General features: G+C 61.8%; 1 protein-coding gene across 3 annotated transcripts in view; it reads left to right on the top strand.

The window, feature by feature from the left end:
• Positions 1–21,840, top strand: part of CRAMP1 (cramped chromatin regulator homolog 1) — a 54,907-nt gene that overhangs the window by 27,467 nt on the left and 5,600 nt on the right. For all 3 annotated transcript variants that reach the window (XM_032328685.1, XM_032328683.1, XM_032328684.1), the window contains 13 exons: positions 6,870–6,955; positions 7,401–7,524; positions 8,691–8,772; positions 9,205–10,368; positions 12,677–12,854; positions 14,684–14,865; positions 14,947–15,021; positions 17,208–17,289; positions 18,007–18,111; positions 18,332–18,510; positions 18,997–19,065; positions 19,711–19,942; positions 20,684–20,848. In XM_032328685.1, coding sequence (XP_032184576.1) covers positions 6,870–6,955; positions 7,401–7,524; positions 8,691–8,772; positions 9,205–10,368; positions 12,677–12,854; positions 14,684–14,865; positions 14,947–15,021; positions 17,208–17,289; positions 18,007–18,111; positions 18,332–18,510; positions 18,997–19,065; positions 19,711–19,942; positions 20,684–20,848 — 2,723 coding nt within the window. The remainder of the gene's footprint in view (positions 1–6,869; positions 6,956–7,400; positions 7,525–8,690; positions 8,773–9,204; positions 10,369–12,676; positions 12,855–14,683; positions 14,866–14,946; positions 15,022–17,207; positions 17,290–18,006; positions 18,112–18,331; positions 18,511–18,996; positions 19,066–19,710; positions 19,943–20,683; positions 20,849–21,840) is intronic.

Raw genomic sequence — 21,840 nt, 5'->3', positions numbered from 1 at the left:
CCTGGCCTGCTATGAAGGGGGCGGGCAGCCTTCACCGCCAGTGTCCTCAGGCAGGCGGAGCCTCGTGGAGGCGTGGGGCCAAGCTCCAGAGTGAATGACTCTGGCCACCGCGCCCCACCCCCATTGACCTGCTGCAGTCTCAGCGTCTTCCTTCTTCCTGCCCTCGCACGGGCCCTGCCATTCTGGGGTCAAAGCTGAGTTTGTGCGCGCTCGGTGTGCCATGCGTGCGTCTGGGGCAGCGTTGCGGGAAGACAGAGGATCCTTGGCAGAAGTGGTTGCTGGTGTTTGCGTCTCCCCCGCCAGCAGGAGAGCTGTCCCGCGAGTAGGAGCGCGCTCCCTGAATGTGATTTGGGGGGGCGTCTCCTTCCCCTTCTATTGCACTTGCCCCAGACTCAGGGCCCGAGCCGAGATTCCTGGTTCTTTGTGCTCAAGGGCGTTGGGCACTGGTTTAATGGAAAACTGTGCATTTGCTTGGCTTTGAGTTAGTCTCGTTGCAGGAGCAGCGCAGAGAGGAGGTGGCCTTCCGGGTTTCTGGACAGAGAGGGGTCTGCCTCACGGTCCATCGACTTTGGGGAAGGCATGTTGAGAAGCGTGAAAGCGACTTGGTGGTTGGTTTTAAGGCCTCCTGGAGATTGGAGAGGCCCTGAGTTGGGGGCCAGAGGGACGAGTAGCCAAGTCTCCACGGTCTGGGCGAGGGGCCATCATACTAAAGCCTGAATGTGATGTGACTGTTGGGATGGTTCTGAGCCAGGTAGGATCCAGGAGGTACGTGTGCACCTCACGTTTGCCTTGGATATTCAGTGCCGCGCTGTAGGGACGGCCTGTGGCCGGTAAACAGCGTGCCCGCCGGGGCAGGTGGATCAGTAACCGGGCTGCTCTGGGGGGACCAGAGAGAATGTTTCCGGGCCGCATTACCCACAGCCGGTGGAGATACCCGGCCTGCAGGGGGGGCATCATAATCCTCCATGCCTCGCTGTGGGCTGCGCGCAGGGACTCCTGGAGGGGGCTGCGTAGGGAGGCGGGAGGCGGCCGGTCGGATGTGACCCGAGCCCCCTAGCAGCGAAGTCAAGACAGTGGCTGAGAGCATGGGGAGGCCCGTGTTCTCCCGCCACGAAGGCACGGAAATGGGGTTGCAGCCTGAGGCACGTTGCGTCTCCCCTGGCTGCCCTGGCACGGGACAGCCGTCGGGAGAGCAGGCTGATGTGCCCACTCCCCAGACCCCCGGGTCAAGGAGGGGGAGGGGTGTTACCACGCGGGCCTCCCCGCATGGCTCCAGCCAGAGAGGAGAGCGGACAGAAGTGGTGTTGTTTGTCACAGTTGTGGGTGGAGAGTCTCAGGGCACTGTCCGTGGAAGTGTTTGCAGACAGCGGGTGCGCAATGTGCGTGTGTGACCCACCCTGTAAGTGTGCGTGGCCTCTGACCCCACAGTCCCACGGTGGGGGAAGCCGTTAGGCCAGCGGCGAGCCACCCTCGTAAGGGTGCGTACCGCAGCACACTAGTGCTGGCAGAGGGCGGCGCAGAGGGAAGCGCAGGGCCTGGGGGGCTGCGGGGTGCGTTCTCCTCTTTGGAAGTGAGACGGGGTGAGTGCGTGGCCGCAGCGGGACAGCTCCATGAGTAGCTCTCTCCTCACACCAGGGCCCTCTGGGGGTGGCGGGCCTGCAGGGCACCTCCGTTTTTCACACCAGCCTTGTGTTTGAGCATCTCGGAGCGAGCTTCTGTCTCGTTAGAGGAGGGAAGGTCCGCGCTGGGAAAGGGTGTTCTTGTTAGCTCTACTCTGGTGTGACCTCTTTTGCCCTGTGGAGCCTTATTCGTGAAAATGCATTTGTCTGTATTTCTGGCTGCAGAAGTTCACCGTCTGTGGCATAAGCCTTGGGACCTCGTGCTGAGTGGCTGCTGTCGCTGCCTGGTGGCCAAACTCTGTAGGAGCCCTCGGAGGGTTGTGGGGTGACAGCGACACCCCTAGTGCTGGCCCTGGGACCTCGAGGCGGGGAAGGTGGGAGCCAGCCCCAGCACAGAGCGCGTGAGGCCCTGGGCTCAAGGAGTGTCCCGGACAGAGGCTGGGTGCCCTAGGGTCCTGCTTCCCAGCTCCTTCCCGCAGGCCCCGTGGGTGGCAGGCTGCACGCCTCGCTGGGGCTAAGGTTTCTGACTGCTGTTGCCCCCCCTCCGCTGCCGCTGCCCTGACCCCGGGATACTCCCTCCCTTACCCAGAGACGGGCTCTCCCTCCTCCCCTGGCTGCGAGCTCGGATGCCGCCCCAGCCCTGAGCCTCCACACCGTCTGCGTGTTGTGTGTCTCTCACGTGTGACTGGCCATCTCATCACTCCCTTGGGCACCGTGGGAGCTTACCTGTCGGACTCCGGACCAGCCCATAGCTCCAGAACAGCTGAGTGCCGGGCACCGGGGCCAGGTCAGTCGGGGCTCCAGGGAGCCCCTCACAGATCACAGGTGGGGAAGCACGGTGGTGCCGTGTGCTGCTGGCTCCGCGTCTGCTCTGACTGACGTGCCCGAGAAGCAAGGCGGTCACTCTTTCAGTCTTTCAGAAAGCTGATCGTGAGAAAGTTCAAGCATCAGAAAGGTTGAAATAGCAGTAAAACAGGCCCTGTCTCCCCTTGATCTGAATTTACTGGTGGAGGAGCCGCCCGCAGGCCGTGCTCACGTGCAGTGGCACTGGGTGGTCAGAGAGGGCGGTCCTGTGTGTGCACGTGCTGTCACTTGTCCTGTTGTGCTTTCCATTCCCTTTCTCCCCTGCTGGGCTGTGGCCTTGTCTGTGGTCTGGGGTACCGGCCGCTGTCTGAAGCGGGTCGTGAGCAGGTGCCTTCTTACGTGTGTGTGTGGCAGGTTAGATCGAGAGTGACAGAGCAGTGTCTTGTGTCCACCATAGGCTCCCTGCCCTACAAGACCCCCGTGCTGTCCTGACTCGCTCCCTCCCCCAGCCCTGTCGGCAAGGGTGCCTCTTCCTGAACGTCACCGAGAGGGCATCACCTAGAAGACAGCCTTTTCACACAGTCTTTCACGTCCTGTTCCGAGTGTGAGGAGGTGCACGGCGCAGACACGGCCAGGTCCATCACCCCCAGCCTCCCTCTGCTGCCCCTCTGCGGTCCCCACGCCCGCCCAGCCATGGCAGCCCCCTAGGGTCCTCCTCTCCCGGGATGCTGTCCACGCGGGGTCACACCACGCATGGCCGTCTGAGGTTGGCAGTTTCCACGTAGCGGTCGGTGTGCCTGTGAGCTCTGTCCCTGTGGGTCTGGAGTTGGTGCCTCTCCCTGCAGCGTAGCGTCCCCGTGGCGGCTGTCCCGTGTGTTTCTCTGTCCCCCAGCGAGGGGCATGGGCTGTTCTGCAGAAGCTACTGCTCTAAACCTTGGTCTCCATGTGTTTGTTCCGTGGCACCCAGGCAGACGGGTAGGGGTGTGGGTGCTGCTTTCCTAGGGAGCTGCCTGTGGTCTTCCAGGCAGGCCCGTCGCTGCTCACGCTCTCCACACTGGGCCTCACGAGTGGGAAGTGGTGTCTCCTGGCAGGGTCGGTCTGCATGTCACTGGGGACTGGCCACCCTGAGCATCTTTCTTGTGCATGTCCGTGTCGCCCTTCTGTCTCTCTCCAGTAACCAGCCTGCTCAGATCTCGCACCTGTTTCCTTGTCACCGAGATGAGAAAGTTCTCAAAGTGCTGCAGACACAAGTGTTTGGTCGGGTGGGTGTCGGCAGTGTTTTCTCCTGGTCTCTGGCTTGTCCTGCCTTCCTGGGGCCTATCACGGGCGGAGGGTGGGAGGAGGTGCTCAGTCCTGCTGAGGCCCCGTCTGCCATCTTCCTTTATGGGCTGTGACTTCAGTGTCACCTCCGGGAACTCTTTGTCTCACTCAGAGTCATGGTGCTGCTCTCTGCCTCCTTGTAAAAGTTCCAGGGTTTGATGTTTCTATCCGTGGTCTATGTCACACAGTTCGTGCCGTGGTTCATGTTTGTGGTCCGTAGGCATCTGTGGAAAGCGCCATCCTTCCTTCCCTGGTGCTCCCGCACCCTTGTGTGAGGCCCACGGGCCGCATTGCATGGGTCTGTCTGCAGGCTTCCCTCCCGTTCCACGGCCGGGTGTGTCGCCTTCCACCAGCAGACGCCTGTTTCCGAGAACAAAGCCAGTGGCCCCCATAAAGGCGAAGGAGACATGGGGGCCGTCAGTGGGGTGCCCGTCGGGAATGGCTCCTTTACTTGAGGCCATGGAGTGCCGACGCAGCTAAATTCCCGTGCTGCCGCTACACACTTCCTCAGTGGTCTGTGAGTGTCCTCTCGTTGGAGAGCTGTAGGACACGGGAGCAGATGGACCAAGGAGAGCCCTCAGGTCGCCCCCCGTGGCAGCAGTCCCAGGCTAGCGGCATAGAGTCAGCACGTGCTTACTGGGCTCGTCACGTGACTTTGCAGAAGGGAAAGCCAGACTCCATGCCTGTAGAAGAGCTAGCCTGTTGCCTGTTTCATCAGAGCAACAACGTGGGGGTGTGGGGGGGTGGGTTGCCTGGGGTCCTCTGTGTGACCTTCCGTCAGAGTCGAAGTGCAAGCCTTCTGCAGATGGTGTGTCTTAAAGCCGGGCCGCCCGGCCTGGTGGTCGCCCTGCCGCGGCTTAGCTCCAGGACGGACTTGAGGCTATGGGGCACGGACCGCATCCAGGACTGTGGCCAGGCCCATGAGGCCTGTCCGCGAGCATGAGCGGGGCTTTGCCTCGGCAGCTGCTAGCCTCAAGACATTCATAGGACCTTCGTGTAAGAGAAGAGAAAAGAGAGCGTGATCTGAGATATTTTCTGGTCATACAGAAGGAGGCTGTTCAATTTCACTTAAAAAAAAAAAAACAACTAAAAAAAGGAAGTCAGAAAAGAGCAGTTTAACGGAAAATGTAATTATCGCAAACACAGGTGCCCCGTGGCACGGCCACGCCCACCCTGTGTTGTTGCTCTGGCGCAGATGGGACAAGAAGTGATGGGCCTCTGCCCCCAGGCCCCACAGCTGCTGGTGGGACCGGCCGCGACCGAGTCCACCTTCCACACGCCCACGGCAGCACTTAGCTGCCTCTGTTTCCCCGGGTCAGGGGGACCACACCTCAGGGTTTCACTCTTCAGCGGAGCAAGGTGTGCCTTCCACACAGACTCCGTCCTCTTAGCCACGCTGCCTGGCCCAGTGAGGGGAGCAGACTTCCTGGTGTCCTGGTCTCTTCGACAGGCGACCCTAGCTCCACGCCGCTCATGGTGCTATGCTGATCGCCGGCACAGAAGGGACTCGGCCAGGAGGCAGCTGGGTGCGCGGCATGGCGGCTACATGGGGGGCGTTAGCGGTGGGGTCCTGTGAGACTGGCTGCTGCAGCCTGATCCTGCCCGCATCCCACCGCCATCCCGGCCTTCTAGACTCCCTCTGGGAGTTTCCGTGAAATCTGCTGTGGGGGTTTCAGAGCTCTTTCTCTCCCCAGGAGGAGGGCGGTGCAGCTTTGTTTCCTCAGAGGTGGGAGTTGTGTCAGAGCCGGCTGCAGCGCATATGTGAGCGTGCCCGGGACTTGTCCGGGGGCGGGGGGGTGGGCAGCCAATGCTTTTTGTGCACCGCTGAGAGTACCAGGACCTCCAGCTGTAGGCAGGACTGTTTCAGAGTCATGCTTCTATAGTTCTGTGCGTCACACACAGTTACAGCCGCATGCACACCCAGTGGTGCAAACCCTAACCCCAGCCACCCTGTCCGCCTTCTATTCCAGAAGTAACCACAGACACAAGGTCCGTGTGTATCTCTGATTTTTCTTCCCGGGGAGTTCATGTGTGTAAATGCATAGATATAATACGTGATTCTTTTTTTACACGCTTGGAATTGTAGCACATACGTCCTCTAAGTCCCTCACTGGGTTTTCTTAGAAACGGAGTGGCCATGACACAGCAGCTCTCTCCTGGAGAGGTCACAGCATTCCAAAAACTGGTTAAAACAGTTATAAAAGCAACTTACAGCATACCAGACCCTGCTAGAGAGTGTGAACCTGTGTCTGTAGCCACTGGTTGGCTGGCCAGAGCTGCCTGTGACGTCTCAGGGTCCTGTGGTGACCTGGTCCCAGAAGCGCTGTGCCTTTGGTGACTTCCTGTTCCAAGTGGAGGAAGGGCTGCCATGTCCCACCGGGTCCCCAGTGTTCCAGAGTTGTCGTCAATTCCCTGTCATTTTTCAGGACAGCCAAGCTTTCTCGAGTATTCCCAAGCCTCCCGAGTGTGATTTCCGGAAGGAGCTCTCTTTCGGATGTTCTGTTCATCAGTTACAGGAAATCCTTTAGTTTGTGTCATTCTAACACACAAGCTGCGGCCACGGTGGGGTTCACACAGGGTCATCCTCAGCTGTGGCAGGTCAGGGGCCCGCCTGGGGTCCATTTCGGGGAGCACGAGCCGGTGGCACCTTGTGTCTGTGGGATGCGAGTGGTTCCTGCTCCCGTGGGTTCCGCCGGTGTGGCTGATGGAGAGACCGCAGAGTGCTGTAATGGGGAGTAGTGGCCGCCTTGAGCAGGGCTCGGAGCTTCTGCTCTCCAGGGACCCCAAGGAGGTGGAGGAGAGAAGGGCGTGCATTTGACATTTGACGGGCTCCTGCACAGTGGGCATCCAGGGAATGGATGGCAGCTGGTGCCACACCACCTGCAGGCCGGAGGGCGGGCCCGCTTCTGGTGACGGACAGGGGTCCTCCTCGCAGCAGGAAGCCCCGGGCGGGAGGACAGTGGGACCTCCAGCGTCATAGTGTGGTCTCACCGTGTGCAGCTGCCTGTGACTCCGGGAGCTTCCAGACCCCGTGTCTGTCCGGGCTCTCACAGGCCCTCTGTGTGTGCTCGGTGGGGAGCAGTCATTCACTTGGAGACCTCACAGTTCCCCTCAAACCCTTCCCAGGGCCACCACCGTGCGCTACAAAGGGAGGAACCTGCGGATCAAGGCACCCATGTGCCGCGCGCTGAAGAAGCTCTGCGACCCGGACGGTAAGTGCCTATGGCTGCGGGGCTGCTCTGGTGCCGGTGCACGGCCGAGCTGGCAGTGTCTCCCTGGCGGCTCCAAACCTGCTTCTGCTGCTCCTGCCCGCTGGTAGCACCTGCACTCGAAACTCCGTGTCACAGCAGTGTGTGCCCTAGGAGACTGAGTTTAGCTCAGAAGCCACAGCCTGTTCAAACAAAATGTCTGCCAGTGTCACAGGCAGGTCTCTTGTGGCCTCTCGTGGCCTGGCCCATGGCTTAGGCTTGCAGCTGTTCCCACAGCCCTGCTGGCGTCCCTGCTTCAGAGCCCGGGTTCCTGGGGCCTTCTGTGCCGACCTCACTGGCATCGCAGAGCTGTTCGTCCGTTGATTCTCTTAGTTGTGTGGCCGAGCGCACGGCCTTCTACATCAAGGTTCACGTGTGCCAGGCCCCTCACGGCCCCATCTTGTCACAGGCTTGAGCGACGAAGAGGACCAGAAGCCCGTGCGCCTGCCACTGAAGGTCCCCGTCGAGCTGCAGCCGAGGAACAACCACGCCTGGGCCCGCGTGCAGAGCCTGGCCCAGAACCCAAGGCTCAGGTACTGTGGCCTTCAGCACCTCATGGGGGAGGTGGGGCCCCCAGGACGCAGGTAGGGGGCAGTGAGGCCCTGTTGTGGTGGCCCTCAGACCTGGGGGTCCTGGAGGGGTTGAGCTTCTGTTTCACACGTGGCAGGGGCTCTCGGGCCACAGGAGACAGATGTTGTGGTTAGTAGGGTGATGGAGACAGTCCCTCACCTCAGGACCTCTTCCCCGCTGTTGTAGCACCTCCCTGGGCATTTGTGTGGGATGTAGACACACGGCACCACTAGGAGTCTGGACCGGTTTTCACTTAGACATTAGACTTCTTCTTTGAGGTAAAAGTCTCTTAAGTTACGATGAACTGTTAGTCATTTAGGGTGTCTGACTCATGGCACTGTGTACCTTCATAGGGCACTGTAGGATTTTCCCCTCAATCTGGCTCCAGAACATTTTGTTATCTCAAAACCTCATGCCCACCAGCTCTTCACTTCCCCCACCCCCAGCCTCGGCCGCCCATCACACATGCTGGTTCGGTTCCCATGAAGGGGACAGTGCGGCCTGCGGTCTGCTGTGTGGCTGCTCTCCCCGAGCAGAACACCTCATCTGTCAGGACCTCTTGCTTCCACGTGGATGCAAGCTCTCCTGGGGCTCAGGCCGGCCCAGCTTCTTGGCCCCAGAGGATGCCAACGGAACAGCATGGTGGGCTGCAGTACAGCTGCATCCCGGGTGCGCGCTCCTACGACCTGTCAGGGCACACAGGAGCTCTGGTTTTTTCTCCCAGCTTCATGTGAATCTCTATTTCTCTCCACTTAAAGGGCTAATTTTTTTTAAAGATTTATGAATTTGTCAGAGCACATGCGTGCACAAGCAGGGGGAACTGGCAGAGGGGGAAGCAGGCTCCGTGCTGAGCAGAGAGCCTGTTGACGGGCTCGATCCCAGGACCCTGAGATCGTGACCTGAGCTAAAGGCAGATGCTTTACTGACTGAGCCACCCAGGTGCCCCTAAAGGGCTGACTTCTAAGAAAAGGAGTCAGTGGCCCTGCCAGGCACCGTGCCTCCGGCCCCTCCCCTGCGCAATGTCTGCAGCCCGTGGCCCCATCTCGTGTACCCGCTGCAGCTTCGTGGTCCTCAGGAGGTTCCCTCCCCATGTAACGGCCACCCTGTGCTGCCCGTGGTTTCTCTGCAGGATGATTGTGGAGCTCCACCGGAAGGTCTCCAGCCTCATCGAGTTCTTGAAACAGAAGTGGGCACTCCACGAAGTGCGGATTGTATCCTTTTCTTAGTAACGTGGCCTCGCCCGTACCTGCCATGCCTGACATGTGAGGGCGCGGCTTCTTGTCTCCTCCTGAGGGTGCAGAGGGCCAGGGGCGAGGGGACAGAGCGGGAACTAAAGCACAGTCCCTCGTCTTCGGGGGCTCAGCCTGAGCCCCTCCCTGCTGTCTACACTGCAGGTGGCAGTCATCGGTCTCTGTGGCAAGGCAGGGGTCGCGGAGCGTCCCTGCCAGCAGGTTGAGTAGCACTAGCGAGGACACAGCCCCAGACTTCTTGTGTCCTGGCCACCAGCCAGCCTGTGGTCCCCGGTGGGAGGGTGGCTGCTGGGTGCACCGCCGGTAGAGGAGGACGTCCCTGGCATGCGTGCTCCGCGGCCGGCAGCACATGGCAGGTCTGCTCCTGTGGCCGCTCCTTGACTATGTGCCCAGCGGAAGACGCTCGAGGACCGGCAGCTGCAGCACTCGCTTACAGAGCCATCGCAGGAGAAGGTGGCGCTGCACCTGTTCCCAGGGGAGAGTTGCACGCTGACGCCGCTGCCGGGTGTGGCCCGTGTCGTGCACTCCAAAGCCTTCTGCACCGTGCACTGGCAGGAGGGCGGCCGGTGCAAGCAGAGCTCCAAGGATGCCCACACGTTGCCTCCCGCCCAGATCCTGGGCATTCAGAGTGGGCAGGGCACGGCCAGGGGCCAGGTGAAGTGTCCAAGGGGCGGCGCTGAGGGCAAGGGCCCGGGGCGTCCTCCTCCTTCCACCGACGCCTCCCAGAGCTCTGGAGAGAGCTCCCCTGAAAGTGCCCCTGGGGAGGGGCCCCCCCCGAGCCTCAGCAGCCTAGACACTCCTGACAGGCTGCCCCCTGGGCTTCAGGATGCGGGGACACGGCTTGAGAAGACCCCCACGGCTGCTCCTGCAGAGGGCAGGGATGGCCCTGCCCGAGAGCCCGGGGATGGGACATGTGCCTGTGGCCAGCTCCCGGAGCTAGAGGAGGAACTCTCACTCCTTGACCCCTTCCCGCGCTACATGAAGTCTTGTCAGGACCTCATCATCCCCGAGCAGTGCCGCTGTGCGGACGTGCGGCCCTCCGGGTGCGCCTCCCCAGAGACTCGCGTCCCCAGCGGGGCAGAGGTAGCTGGCCTCGCCCGGGCTGGGCCACCGTCCCCTGTCCATGCCCCGCCGGCTCCAGAGCCTCAGCCCGGCCCCGGGCTCCAGCCAGATGTTTGCACTAAAGACTCAGTAGATGCACCTGCAGAGGAGCCCCAGGAGAAGGCCAGCCCCTCGGACCCCCCACCTCAGGGACAGCCTGCTGCCAAGCCTCCGAAGGACGTCCCCGCCAGCCGGCTGGCCCAGCAGCTCCGTGAGGAGGGCTGGAACCTGCAGACCTCTGAAAGCCTTACGCTGGCCGAAGTCTACCTCATGATGGGCAAGCCGAACAAGCTGCAGCTTGAGTACGACTGGCTGGCTGTGCTGGGCCCCGAGGGCCAGGCCCCCGGTGCACAGGCCCAGGGCTCCCGCACCGGCTCCCCGCCCTCCACCTTCCACAAGCAGCGTCTCCTCGGCTGCCTCCTGAAGCTTATCTCTACGGAGGTCAACCCCAGGCTGGTGAGTGCGGGTTGACACACAGTCCTGCTCCCACTCCAGGGCGGGCCTGCCTCCGCCTACTGGCTCTCACCCAAGCAGCTGGGTCTTGGGGGAGAAGGAGGCGGGGACCCAGCTGACCGGGCAGGCCTCCATTCCTTCCCTTGAGCCGGGTTTTGGGAAGAGGGCTCTGGTTTGCTGCAGGCAAGGGCCTCCTCATGGCACACACGAGGCTCCAAAGACAACAGTGACCGAGGAGCCATTCCTTGTCAGGCTTCAGTAATTATACTCAGCCCTCCCTCCTGGCCTGGGGACAGCCCATGCAGAGGCGATGCGGTCGCTGTGGCCAGTAGCCAGGCAGGAACCTTGCAGATTTCAGCAGAGGGAATGGCAGGGTCATTCGTGCTTGAGTGGGGCCGTCCTGGGAGGACGGTGGCACAGTTTCCCAGGAGGGAAGGGGGTGGGGAGGGGACGGACGGGGTGCCAGGCCTGTGCCCAGGGGCCAGGTGAAGGGCTCCAGGGGTCCTCAGTGTCTGTGACCCCTTCCTGGGGCATCAGGTCAGCAGCAACGGAGCAGAGGATGTCACCGAGAGAAAGTCTGTGGGCTTTCCGGGGCGCGAGAGAATGGAGTCTGAACGGGTTCCTGAGCCACTGCGCGTGCTTAGTGCTTGGGAACGCGGGGTTCCATCTCCTCCAGGAGCAGCTGCCAGGGGAGCGGAACATGGTGGCCAGGAGGGTTTTGGGGGACAGAATGGGCTGTGGGGACCCTGTGGGCCCACGAGAGCAGTCATGTCTGCACAGCCATTTACACTCCTCCCGGACAGACGGTCCTCAGCGTACGTCCTTCCTGCGTCCGTATGTGGCGTTTGCCACAGAGAAGGTGCTCGGTGGAGCGTGTGGGGATGCATGTGGGGGATGCATGTGAGTCTGTGCTGCGGGACAGAGGGTGCTCACGGGCTGGTGGGACCTGGGCGGGGATTGCAGAGACCCGAGGGTGAGCCGTGGCCTTTAGGTTTAGTGTGGGTCGGGCTAGTGCCCCGTGGACGGGTGTGGGCAACGTGCAGGCGAGTGGACAGATGAATTCAGAGAACATTCTAGAGTGAGGCTCCAGGAGGAAAGAAGACTGGAGGGACAGAAGCATGTCTAGTACGTTGGGGGAGAGGACCCAGCGAGGCCAGCTCCTGTGGAGCCTGGGGCAGGACGCAGGCAGTGGCCTTGGCCTTGACGGGGAGAGAATGGCGGGCAGCTTGGGAACACGACAGAGAATTCAGAGCAGGGTGCTCAGAGCCATGCCCCGGGGTGGGGCCCCCACGGTGGCCTCTGCATCACCTGGGACTCACGAGAGATGTGCGTTCTGTGGGCCCAGAGATGTAGGGGCCCCTCCCCAGCTGACTGTGACAGAGCTCAGCTGTGAGAGCCCCAGGGTGGAGGTCCCAGCTGAGCTCGCAGCCCTTGCGTGGGAGGCTGGCTGGTCCCACTGGCCCCTGGAGCTGCCTGGCCGGTGCCACCCACTCCCAGGCCACTGGCCGGCGGGACCTTGGCAAGAGGGTGCTGGGTGTGCCGGGGAGAGTGCATGGGGATTCTGAACAAACTAAGCGGGAGGGGGCAGAGCAGGGTGCGGGGTGGGAGGGTCCCATGGAAAAGGCAAGGTGGGTCAGGATGGAGCCCTGAGCAAGCTGCAGCTGGCAAGGTCGTGCCACAAGCAGAGGAACGGGACCCTAACTCACGGAGAGGTTGGCCCCTGTGTTCCTGGAGAGTAGGTGCTGGGGGAGATCGATGAGGGGTCACCAGGGTGGGGAGGAAGAGGGTGTCTCTGCGGTGGGGACCACGGCACCGAGCGCGGCCACGGCACTGAGTGCGGCCTGAGCCCGGGCCTGCAGAAGCCCCGTGGTTGGCATCTGAGTCAGCAGAGACCACTTCAGCTGGGACCGTGTTGAATTCTAGAAAATCAGTGCGTACTTCCTCTGACTCACAGTCCGCAAAGGCCATCGCGGTTTTTTAAAGCCTTTTAGAAAGACAAGTTTGTGTCCCCACCGTGTGGCAGCCCCTCCGGCAGCGTGACCACTTAGGGTGGCTGTGTCCCCGCTGGCTCTCAGCCGGGATGGGATTGACCATCCGTGCGGCCTGGAGGCAGTGTGCTTTCTCCCTGGAGGACCTGCCTGTGGGTGGTGGTGGGAAGGCGGCACGCTGCCAAGTGACAGGGTTAGGACACGAACCCCACGTGGGGGTTGTGACCCCTGAGCCGGTTGGAGCTCCTCATGCCTCCAGCCCTGAGCCTCCCCGAACATCATTCACTATGTTCTGCTTCTGTCGTGGCCCATTTCCGTCCCAGGCTCCAGAAGGGAACGCCGGCTCCACGGCTTCAGTGAGGCCAGCCCAGGAGGAGCAGTCGGCGACACCCCCGGGGAAGGTGGTGACTGTCAGCTCCCGGAGCCCCCGCTGCCCGCGCAGCCAGTCCACCCTCCGCAGCAGCAAGACCTTCTCGCCCGGCTCCACCCCTTGCTCCTCAGGTGAGGCCGGGCTGTTCCGCGTGCCTTCCCAGGTGTGGGGGCTGTGCTGGGAGCACATGGGACACCTGCCGCTGGCCCCTCTCACTGGGCTGCGGTCTCACTGATGGCGTGTCGGAGTGGAAGTCCCCGCTGCTCGGGGACGGGGAGCTCCGGACCTGTCACCTAAGGCTTTGGGTTCTGGGGGGTGGGCGCCATTAGGAAACGTGGGGTGGACCTTGCCAGTTAGGTTACTTTGCGGGGGGTCATTGTGAGATCAGCGGAAGCCTCCCTTGCCCTCTGAATCGGTGGCTGAAAGCCTCAGAAGGGCCTGTTTCTTTTACATTCGAAGTTTTGCCGTAAGGTGAGGGATCCCCCAGCCGTTTCACGTGGTCTTGGAAGGAAAGGTGGGCTGCCCTGCCGGTCTGAACTGTTGGTCTTTTGAGCCGTAGCTGGGGAGTAATGTCCCTGCAAGGTCATTCTGGTTACCTGGCACCTAACACGACAGAGGTTGAGAACGGGCACGTCCTTCGTGCCCCGTGCCTGGGAGGCCTGCGCGTGCTTTCCCTGTGGCACCCTGGCCTTTCTGGTCACCGTGAACGTCTCAACGCCAGGCGTCCGGCATCAGGGCCACGAGCTTCATGCGAGAAGCGGAGCCGCATCTGCTCTTAATCAGACCCATGCAGGTGCCGGCACGCTGGAGCCAAGCAGACCTCGTGGCCTGTGTGTTAACGGCTTCTAGGTGTTTTTTTTTTTTTAAGATACATTTTTTTGAGAGAGCACGTGAGCATGAGCAGGAGGGGCAGAGGGAGAATCTCAAACAGGTTCCAGCATGGGGCCCAACATGGACCTCGATCCCGTGACCCCAAGGTCATGACCTGAGCCAAAATCCAGGCAGACGCTCAAGCGACTGCACCGCCCAGGTGCCTTGGGTTATCTTCTGTCCCTGTGCGTCCACGGCTTTATGTGTTCTCTGGCTGTGCCCGCTTGTGGAGTGGGATTGCCGTGGGGCAGCCTCCGGGGTGACAGGCTGGCTCGGGGGTCTGTGCAGACCAGGGCTCAGGGAGCAACGGGCCAGCTCCCGGGGGCCACGCTCTTTCCTGCCTTCCGCTCTTCTCCCACTGTCCTCGTCTCTGCGGTCTTTCCTGTCCTTTCTCTCTGCGCTGAGGATGTTTCTAGACCGAGACACTCGCAGTGCCAGAGTCCGGCTTGGTGCTCAGAGGGCCTCAACTTAATTTCACAGACTCGTAAATGAAAACTAAGGGAAGGGGGCCCGTCCCTACATGGCTTGAGGGCTTGTGCAGCAGCACCCATGGTAACAGCAGCTGGCAGAGTCTTAGAACAGTGGTTCCTAAAGAAACATTCTCTGCCGCTTCAGACCAGGACTGGCCGACCATGGCCCATAGCTGCTTGTCGTCAGGACAGGCTCTGAGGCCCCCGGCCGCAATCCAGCTGCAGAGCCCAGGGTTACCAGGGGTGGGGGGGCCCACCAAGCCCAGCAGTTCACTCTCTGGCCCCTTACAGAGAGAGCTTACTGACCTGTGGTCTGTGCTGCATGGTCTGGAAGGTTCTTCAGTTCTCAGATGTCCTTGCAGGCCTGTCAGCCCTTCGCTCTGCGGATCGAGGTGGCAGAGTGCTGCTGTGCCTTCACCGAGAGCCGTGGTTCAGCTGCGGTGGGACTAGAGTTGCAGGGAAAAGTGTAGGAAGCAAGTTTGGGAACTGAGATCTAGGAAATACATGAGCAGATGGGTCGGTTGTCCCGTGTTCCGGCTCTGACTTTCTTCCAGAAAGAGAGCTCCGTGCACACTGCGATAAGTGGTAAGTGGTTGTTTTTGCCGTCCCTTGGCTTCTAGGTCTGAGGAACCCGCCGAGACCCCTCCTGGTGGCGGGCCCCTCCAGCACAGGCAGCGGTGACTCAGACGGTGGCCTTTTTGCTGTCCCGACTACTCTCCCGCCCAACAGTCGTCACGGGAAGCTCTATTCTCCCAGTAAAGAAACAGAGCTGACGTTCCGGCAGCACCTGAACTCCATCAGCGTGAGTGGGGGCTGCGCCACGCTGCTGGCAGGGGGCCTGCGTCTGGGGGCGTGCTCTCACCCCGGTGCCGTGTCCTCGCAGATGCAGTCGGACTTCTTCCTGCCGAAGCCCAGGAAGCTGCGGAACCGGCACCTGCGGAAGCCACTGGTGGTCCAGGTCAGGGCGCCCGTGTGCGTGTGCGTGGCAGGGACAGGCAGAGGAGTAACGGGGCCCTGACCATCCCCTGACGTACACATGGTTTTTGTGCAGCACGAGCACCACTTGTGAGAGAGATGGAATGTTCTGGGGATTCAACTCCCGTGTGTCCCAGGTCAGGGTGTGTCCGAGGACTCTTGGAGCCTCTGTTATGTACACGCAGCCGGCAGAGGCAGATGACTGGGTAGATGGAGTAGCCAGAGACCAGACTCCCATGAGCTCACAGCAGGGCATGCCGGAGGCCCCGTGGCAGCCAGCTGCATAGCCGAGGGCACAGCCAGCCAGCGAGAGGCTGCGCGTGCGGCTGAGGCCGTATTTCTGCAGCAACTTGAAGCCCAGAGTTGCGGGTGCGTCGTGCTACCATCAGTGTACGGGCTCTGTTCGTCTTGCTGGTCTCTCACACATCTCTTCCTGCCTTGAGGTTAATTCATGTAGGAAGGAGAGATTGCGTGGCGGGTCTCAGGCCACAGGGTGCCCGGCAGTGCCCTCTCACCTGCGGTTCTACCATGGCTTGTAGCCGAGGTCGGCAGGAAGTGGGTGATGCTACGGGCACGTCATCAGAAGGTCAGCGGTAGCCTCGTGCTGCCTCACGAGCCTGATCACCGACCTTGCTCGCTCCTGCGGGTGGAGACGAGAGAGACCTTGCTGGCGTGACCTTGGTTTTAGTGGATAATTATGGTTCTGTTTCGCTATTGATGGGTGTTGTTCAGTCACTACTGTGCCAAACTTACAGGTCTTGCCCCAGCTACGTCCCTGTGGGACAACAGTACTTGTAGGGTTGATGCCATCACAGTCGAGGTGTCCATGGGGTGTTGGGACACGTGCCCTGTGGAGCTGGGACTGCCGTATCCTAGGTCCCGAGCGTTGTGGTAATGGGTGCAGTCCATAGCAGCACATTTGGTGACGTCTGTGAATCCTCCTGTTACTGGCTGGACGGCAGGTCCGTGGCCCTGGGGTGTAAGCTTGCGCATGCACCTGGCCTGTGGCGATGGCGTTTGTCAAGCTGTATAACAGTGCTCCCGCCGGGTGTGCGAGGGAGGCAGCCTGGAGGGGCGAAGGGCTCGTGGCTGGGCAGCCGTCCCCGCTGTCTGACCCCAGGACGTTTCCATCTTTCCACAAAGGAAGCCCATGGCTGTCACCTCAGGTGCCACCCCCCAGCCCCGGGCAAGCACTGTCTCCAGTCACGCTCCCAGTCCTTGAGGGTTGGCCTCTCCTGAGCATTTCACACAAGTGGAACCACACGTAGTCTGTGGTCTTGGGCGTTTACTGTTCTGCTAGAAAGTGTTGGTGGCACAGGGCCCTTCGTCTCCCTGCCACGCACCCTGCTTTCCCACCAGCAGAGTGGGCCGCTTCCTGCTGCCTCGCAGCTCACTGCCAGATGATCGGGTCGCCCCAATGCCTCCTGGCGCCGGAGCAGACCTGCTGGGCCTCTGTGTCGTGGTCCCCTCCTCTCCTTTCTCTGCCGACCCCGAGGGGCAAGGAGACAGTCCTTCGTGCATGAGCAGAGAATGTACCTTGTGTCCAGAACTGGGCGTGTCTCTTGACGTGGCAGATACTGCCTGTTAATGTTTTATTTCTGTGATCGCCGCAGCTGTTCCTGGGACTACCTGTGAGGTGGAAGCTGCCACACTGCCCTGCGTGACGTGGCACCGGGACACCGGGGCCGCTGAGAAGGGAGGGCGGGTGCCGTGCCAGCCGTGGGCTTGTGCTTCATGGCCTGAGCCCATCTGTGTTGTGAGGAGCTGCTTTATTTCCTCACGACGCACGCGAGGGGCCTGAGATCTGGGGGGGATTGTCTCTGAGAGTCCACGGCCAGTGTCCGTAACAGGAGCGCAGCACGTGGGAGGTCACTCTGAGCCAGTGCTATGCCATCGCGGCGTCCCTCCGGCATTCCCTGGGGGAGGTTGACTCCTTGGGATTCTTGTCAGAGAGGCCCAGCTTTTAGGGCCTCGAGGTCTGTGGGCACAGCTGTCCTCTGTGTGCCCCAGGGCCCTTGCGTCATGGGCCCTCGAGCCAGAGCCGCTGTCCGTACACACTCCACTCCCTCTGACCTGGAATGTCCCTTACGGCTCATCGCCGGTTTTCCGAGTGGTGGCTGGCCCCGGGGTCTGTCCATCACCTGCTCACTGGCACTCCTCCCTCCACAGAGAACGTTGCTTCCTCGGCCATCTGAGCACCAGTCCCACAACGTCTGTTCCTTCTCCATCCTGTCCAATTCCTCTGTGACCGGTAAGCACGCAGGCTCCCCGGCTTCTCGCTTTCCTGGGCGTCGCCCCATCTTTGGGAATGGCAGGTGTTGGTGTCCTCGGTTCTTTGCAGGACATCCCGTCCATCTCTATGTCCCTTCTGTCCCCAGAGCCCGAGGATGCCACGCCTGGGCCCCGGAGGGCAGGCATGGACACCTGGTGGGTGGTGGTATGCGGCAGGGGTGTGGTGCAGGATGGGCCCCAGCTCTCGGAAGTGCTCGGGCTCCCACGGCCGCCGTGCTGGAGTGACGCACGCGCCGTGTCTCGCCCCGCGGGTCAGATCACACACTCTGTGAGCGTCCACGGCTTTTCTCATGTGTGCCCTCAGCTGCAGAAAGGCTGGCGGGGGCGCGGAGCTGCAGAGGCTGAGTCCCGGTGCCTGATTTGTGGCTCTGCCTTCCACACCCGCCGCTCAGGTTGTGCGCCCACCCTCCATCAAGGTCCCCTCAGTGAGGCATGCGGACTGCAGCCTTCGGCAGCCCCGGGAAGTGTGCTGGTGCCAGTCCCGGGGGCCCGGACTTTCTCCTCCTCAGGGCCTGCCTGACCTGTGACTTCCCAAGTTGGTGACTGGAAAATTCAGTGCTTCCGACGTGGCTCAGCCCCCATGGCCGTGGCCTGAGAGAAAGTGCTTCGTGGCCCCCTCGTGCGTCCCAGGGATGCGGGCTGAGCTGACGTGTCTGTTTCTGTCCTTTCCCCGCAGGGAGAGGCTCGTTCCGGCCCATCCAGTCTTCCCTGACCAAAGCCGCCCTGTCTCGGCCGATTGTGCCCAAGGCCCTTCCACCCCAGGCCACGGGCCACCTGGCCAGTAAGTTTTTGTTGCCAGCATGGCAGACCCAACGAAAGGGTTCCGAATGAGGTTTCTATTGTCCTCTCCAAGTCAGTGTCTTGTTACTGTTCAGGGAGAACACGAGAGCCTTCGCCCTTGCTTGGAAATGAGGCGTGAGGGAGAGGGTGCACCGTGATCCCCTTGGGTCACTGTCAGGGTGTCCCTGGAGCTGAGCTTCAGATGTCCTCTGTGCTGCCAGGTGCTGTCGACTTAGCCGCTAAAAGCGCCGGCATCATCCCCGGGAGCCCCCTCCCCGTCTTGGACACTGAGGGCCTGTCTGGTATCTCTCCACTGTCTTCGGACGAGGTGACCTCCAGTGTCGCTGGTCAAGACCCCGCCAGCGGCCAGCAGAATGGCGATTCCATCCCCGCCATGGGGGTGAGTACGTTCAGGCTTTTCTGCACCATCAACAGCTTCTGGGATAGGTCAGTCGCTTTCCAGATGGATAGGTGCCAAGGCCAAGGGACTGAGCTCATGCTGGGCTCCAGTTCTGCCTGAGGAGGCGATGGGCCCCACGAGGCTCTCGGAGAGTGCCTGAGCCAGGGTGAGGCATGGGTGAGTGCTGTGTGGCCTCAAGGGGAGAGCCGAGGTGGAGGCAGTGGGACAGGCTTGCTCTGATGCTGAGACAGGTATGGGGCTCCTGTCTGCCTGTGGAGAAAGCAGCTCTGACCACAACAGCTGGCAGGCCGCCCCATGCCTCCCTGGCACATCTGCGACCCCACCCCCCAGCCCCCGTGCTGAGGCTCTACAGGGACTCAGTTGTGGGGACTCGGTGACCCATCCCCAACAGTAGTACCTCCTGTCGCTGTGGCTGTGAGGAGTGTGCGAGCGGGGGGCTCACTGGCTTTCCTGGTGTTGCTGCAGGGCACAGGCGACCCGTTTATCAGCATCCCCTCGAGGCCTGAGCAGGAGCCAGTGGCGGACAGTTTCCAGGTAGAGTGTGCTGTTAGCTCGAGGGCAGAGTAGCTGCCCCGGGCCCCCTCTGAGCCAGGCCCCCCACCCTCATGGTCTGCCCGTGGCCGTAGCCTCACTCCCCTGGACGTAGCCTCACTCCCCTGGACGTAGCCTCACTCCCCTGGACGTAGCCTCACTCCCCTGGACTGCCAGGTCATGGCAAGAACACGCAGACAGCCCTTGAGGCCCGGCAGCGTTGCCCTTCCCACCTCGCCTGGACAGGAACTCGTAGCTCCCGTTGGAGGCCTGCTTCCCCACCACAAGGCGGCCTGTGTCAGTCATGCTCCTGGAAGGACTGTTTGGGTCCAGGAGATGGAGGTCGTCTCCAGTAGTGCTCCCTGGTACATTTCCTTTGCCCAGATTACCAGCTGTCCTGCCAGCCTTGGAAGCAGGACCAGGCCCCCCTCGACCACCACCCCCTTCGTCTGGCCTCCAAGGCCGCCATTGCTCAGGTGGTTTCCAGAGAAGTAAATCCATTGCTTGTGTATATCGCAGAGAAGGGGGAGGTGGCTACTTGCTCCTAAATTCTCTGTTGTTGCACCTGTCAGTCACTGCCATGTGGGTTGAGGCAGTTTCCCTTCCATGTTCCTGATCATCTGTTGTGTTCCCTGCCCCCCAACCCAGGGCTCACCCGTGCTCTCCCTATCCGAGCTGTCCAAGGCCCCTCTCCACAATGGGCCCCCCGCACCCCTACCCGCGCCGGATGGCTCCAGCAGCCGCCTGTCTCCACCCAACGTCTCTGCGCTACTGGACATCTCCCTGCCTGGGCCGCCCGAGGACGTGCTCTCACAGGGCGAGCCCGCCACGCACATCAGCGACTCCATCATCGAGATAGCCATCAGCTCCGGCCAGTACGGTGAGGGCCCTGGGGGTCCGGACTTCGCCCGGTGGGGGGGGTCTGCACCGCTCCTGGGCACACCGCTGCCCTGCGCTCCCTCCTGAGTGTGGAGCGTCTGCTGCGTGTGGGGCGCCACCCAACTGGCAGGGCAGCCCCAGTGGATGAAGGGCAGGCGGGCGCTGTGGCTCCTCACGGCCTCGAGGGCAGAGCGGGCCCGCCAGGCCTCTGCAGCCCACAGCTCAGAGGGGCCTTTTTCTGGTGAGCTCTGAATCTGGGAGGATAGCTTGAGGCTGTGCAAGTCCCAGGAGGGGTTGGGCTGGGACCTGTAGGGGTTTTGGCGTCGGGCTCTCTGGGACAGCATTTGCTGGTCTGCTTCAGGCTGGGGGTTCGCGGAGGACATCGCCTTCACCCTCGTGTCTCACTTCTCTTGGTGATGGGGAGATGCGCACCCTGGCGTGCTGCTGTGGCTGCTGTTGGTGCCAGCAGTGTGTGTTGGGGGTGGCTCTCTGCTTGGGGTCTGGCCGCGTCAGCATAGTTGCAGCCACTGCTACTCCCTGAGCTGGGCACATGGCCCTGCCGCTGTGGGCTGCCTCTGTGGGTCAGGATCGTTCATCCTCCGTGGGCCCCGTGGGGTTCTGGGTCTACATGTTCAGGGCTCTGCTGCCCTGCTGATTTCTGGGTGGGGGGCGGGAGGGGCAGGGGGAGGCAGGGTGCCACTCACCCACGACGGCATCTCTGATCTAGCGCTTCCGTTGACAGGCGAGGGAGTCCCTCTTTCTCCGGCAAAACTGAATGGAAGCGACAGCTCCAAGAGTCTTCCCTCCCCATCTAGCAGCCCCCAGCCCGACTGGATCGCCTCCCCAACCCACGACCCCCAGTGGTGCCCCAGCGACCCCACGGACTCGTCGCTTAGCAGCTTGTTTGGTGAGTGGAGGACACAGCAGGGCACGGCGGGCTCCTTGTGGTGCACATAGGTGGGGCCTGGAGTCTGAGGTCCCAGCAGAACCGCTTGTGTCAGGGTTCATGTTGTGTCCCTCACATGGCTGGGGGGGCGCCGAGTCTCTGGGGGCACTTCACAAGCTGGCATGAATGCGAACACCCCGGTGACGCTGGCCCAGCTGAGATGGCCCTGTCTTTGCACTCCTGTCTCCTGTACCCGTCTCCGGGCTGCCCGCTGTTGGCTCCTGCCAGCTCGGGCTTTCTGCTCTTGCTGTTGGCGGTGGGACAGATGACGGCTCTTGGTGCTCTCAGCTTCCTCTTCCCGTCCGCAGCTGAGTGTTGCAAGCGGACGTGCCCACAGTCTCTTGGCGTGTTGACTATAAGCTGGAGGGTTTGCAGGATGGGCCTCTGCCCCGGGTACTAGGTGCTTGTGTGGTGGGAGGAACCGTGAGGGACAGCCACACTGGCCTCGGCGGCCTGCGCAGGGTGGGCTCCTGGGGCCCGTGTGGGATCAGCACCCCCAGCGTTCTGTAGAGGACACGCGTGGGGTTGGGAGGCTGGCGGCCCTTAAGGGTGGTTTTACACACGGGTCAGGTTGGCACACATGCGGGCACGCAGGCCCATAGTTGGCAGCGTAGGTGAATGAGGGTCCGATGAGGTACCGAAGTGGCTCTGTTCTGAAGGAGGTCACAGAACAGCGTAGGGTCTACAAAGTCAGATAAAGAACGTGAGAGAGCAGAAGCACCTTACAGGGAGACGAGGGTGGTGACACGACATTGGGCCGTGGCAGGGCTCCTGGAAAACGAGGCCGACTCCCTCGCGCTGCACGGAAGACTCCAGGCTCCCCGTGGGAGGGAGGCTGGGAGCACATGACTCCATCCGAAGCCCAGTGGCCACACGAGCGCATGGGTACATGCCTGGGGGTGCCTGGCAGGGCTGTCTGCGGCCTCCCCAGGACCCTCCAGGTGAGCCGGTCT

This window comes from Mustela erminea, chromosome 20, assembly GCF_009829155.1.
Source record: "Mustela erminea isolate mMusErm1 chromosome 20, mMusErm1.Pri, whole genome shotgun sequence".
In the NCBI taxonomy this organism is placed as follows: Eukaryota; Metazoa; Chordata; class Mammalia; order Carnivora; family Mustelidae; genus Mustela; species Mustela erminea.
This window is presented reverse-complemented; position numbering and strand designations above follow the sequence as displayed.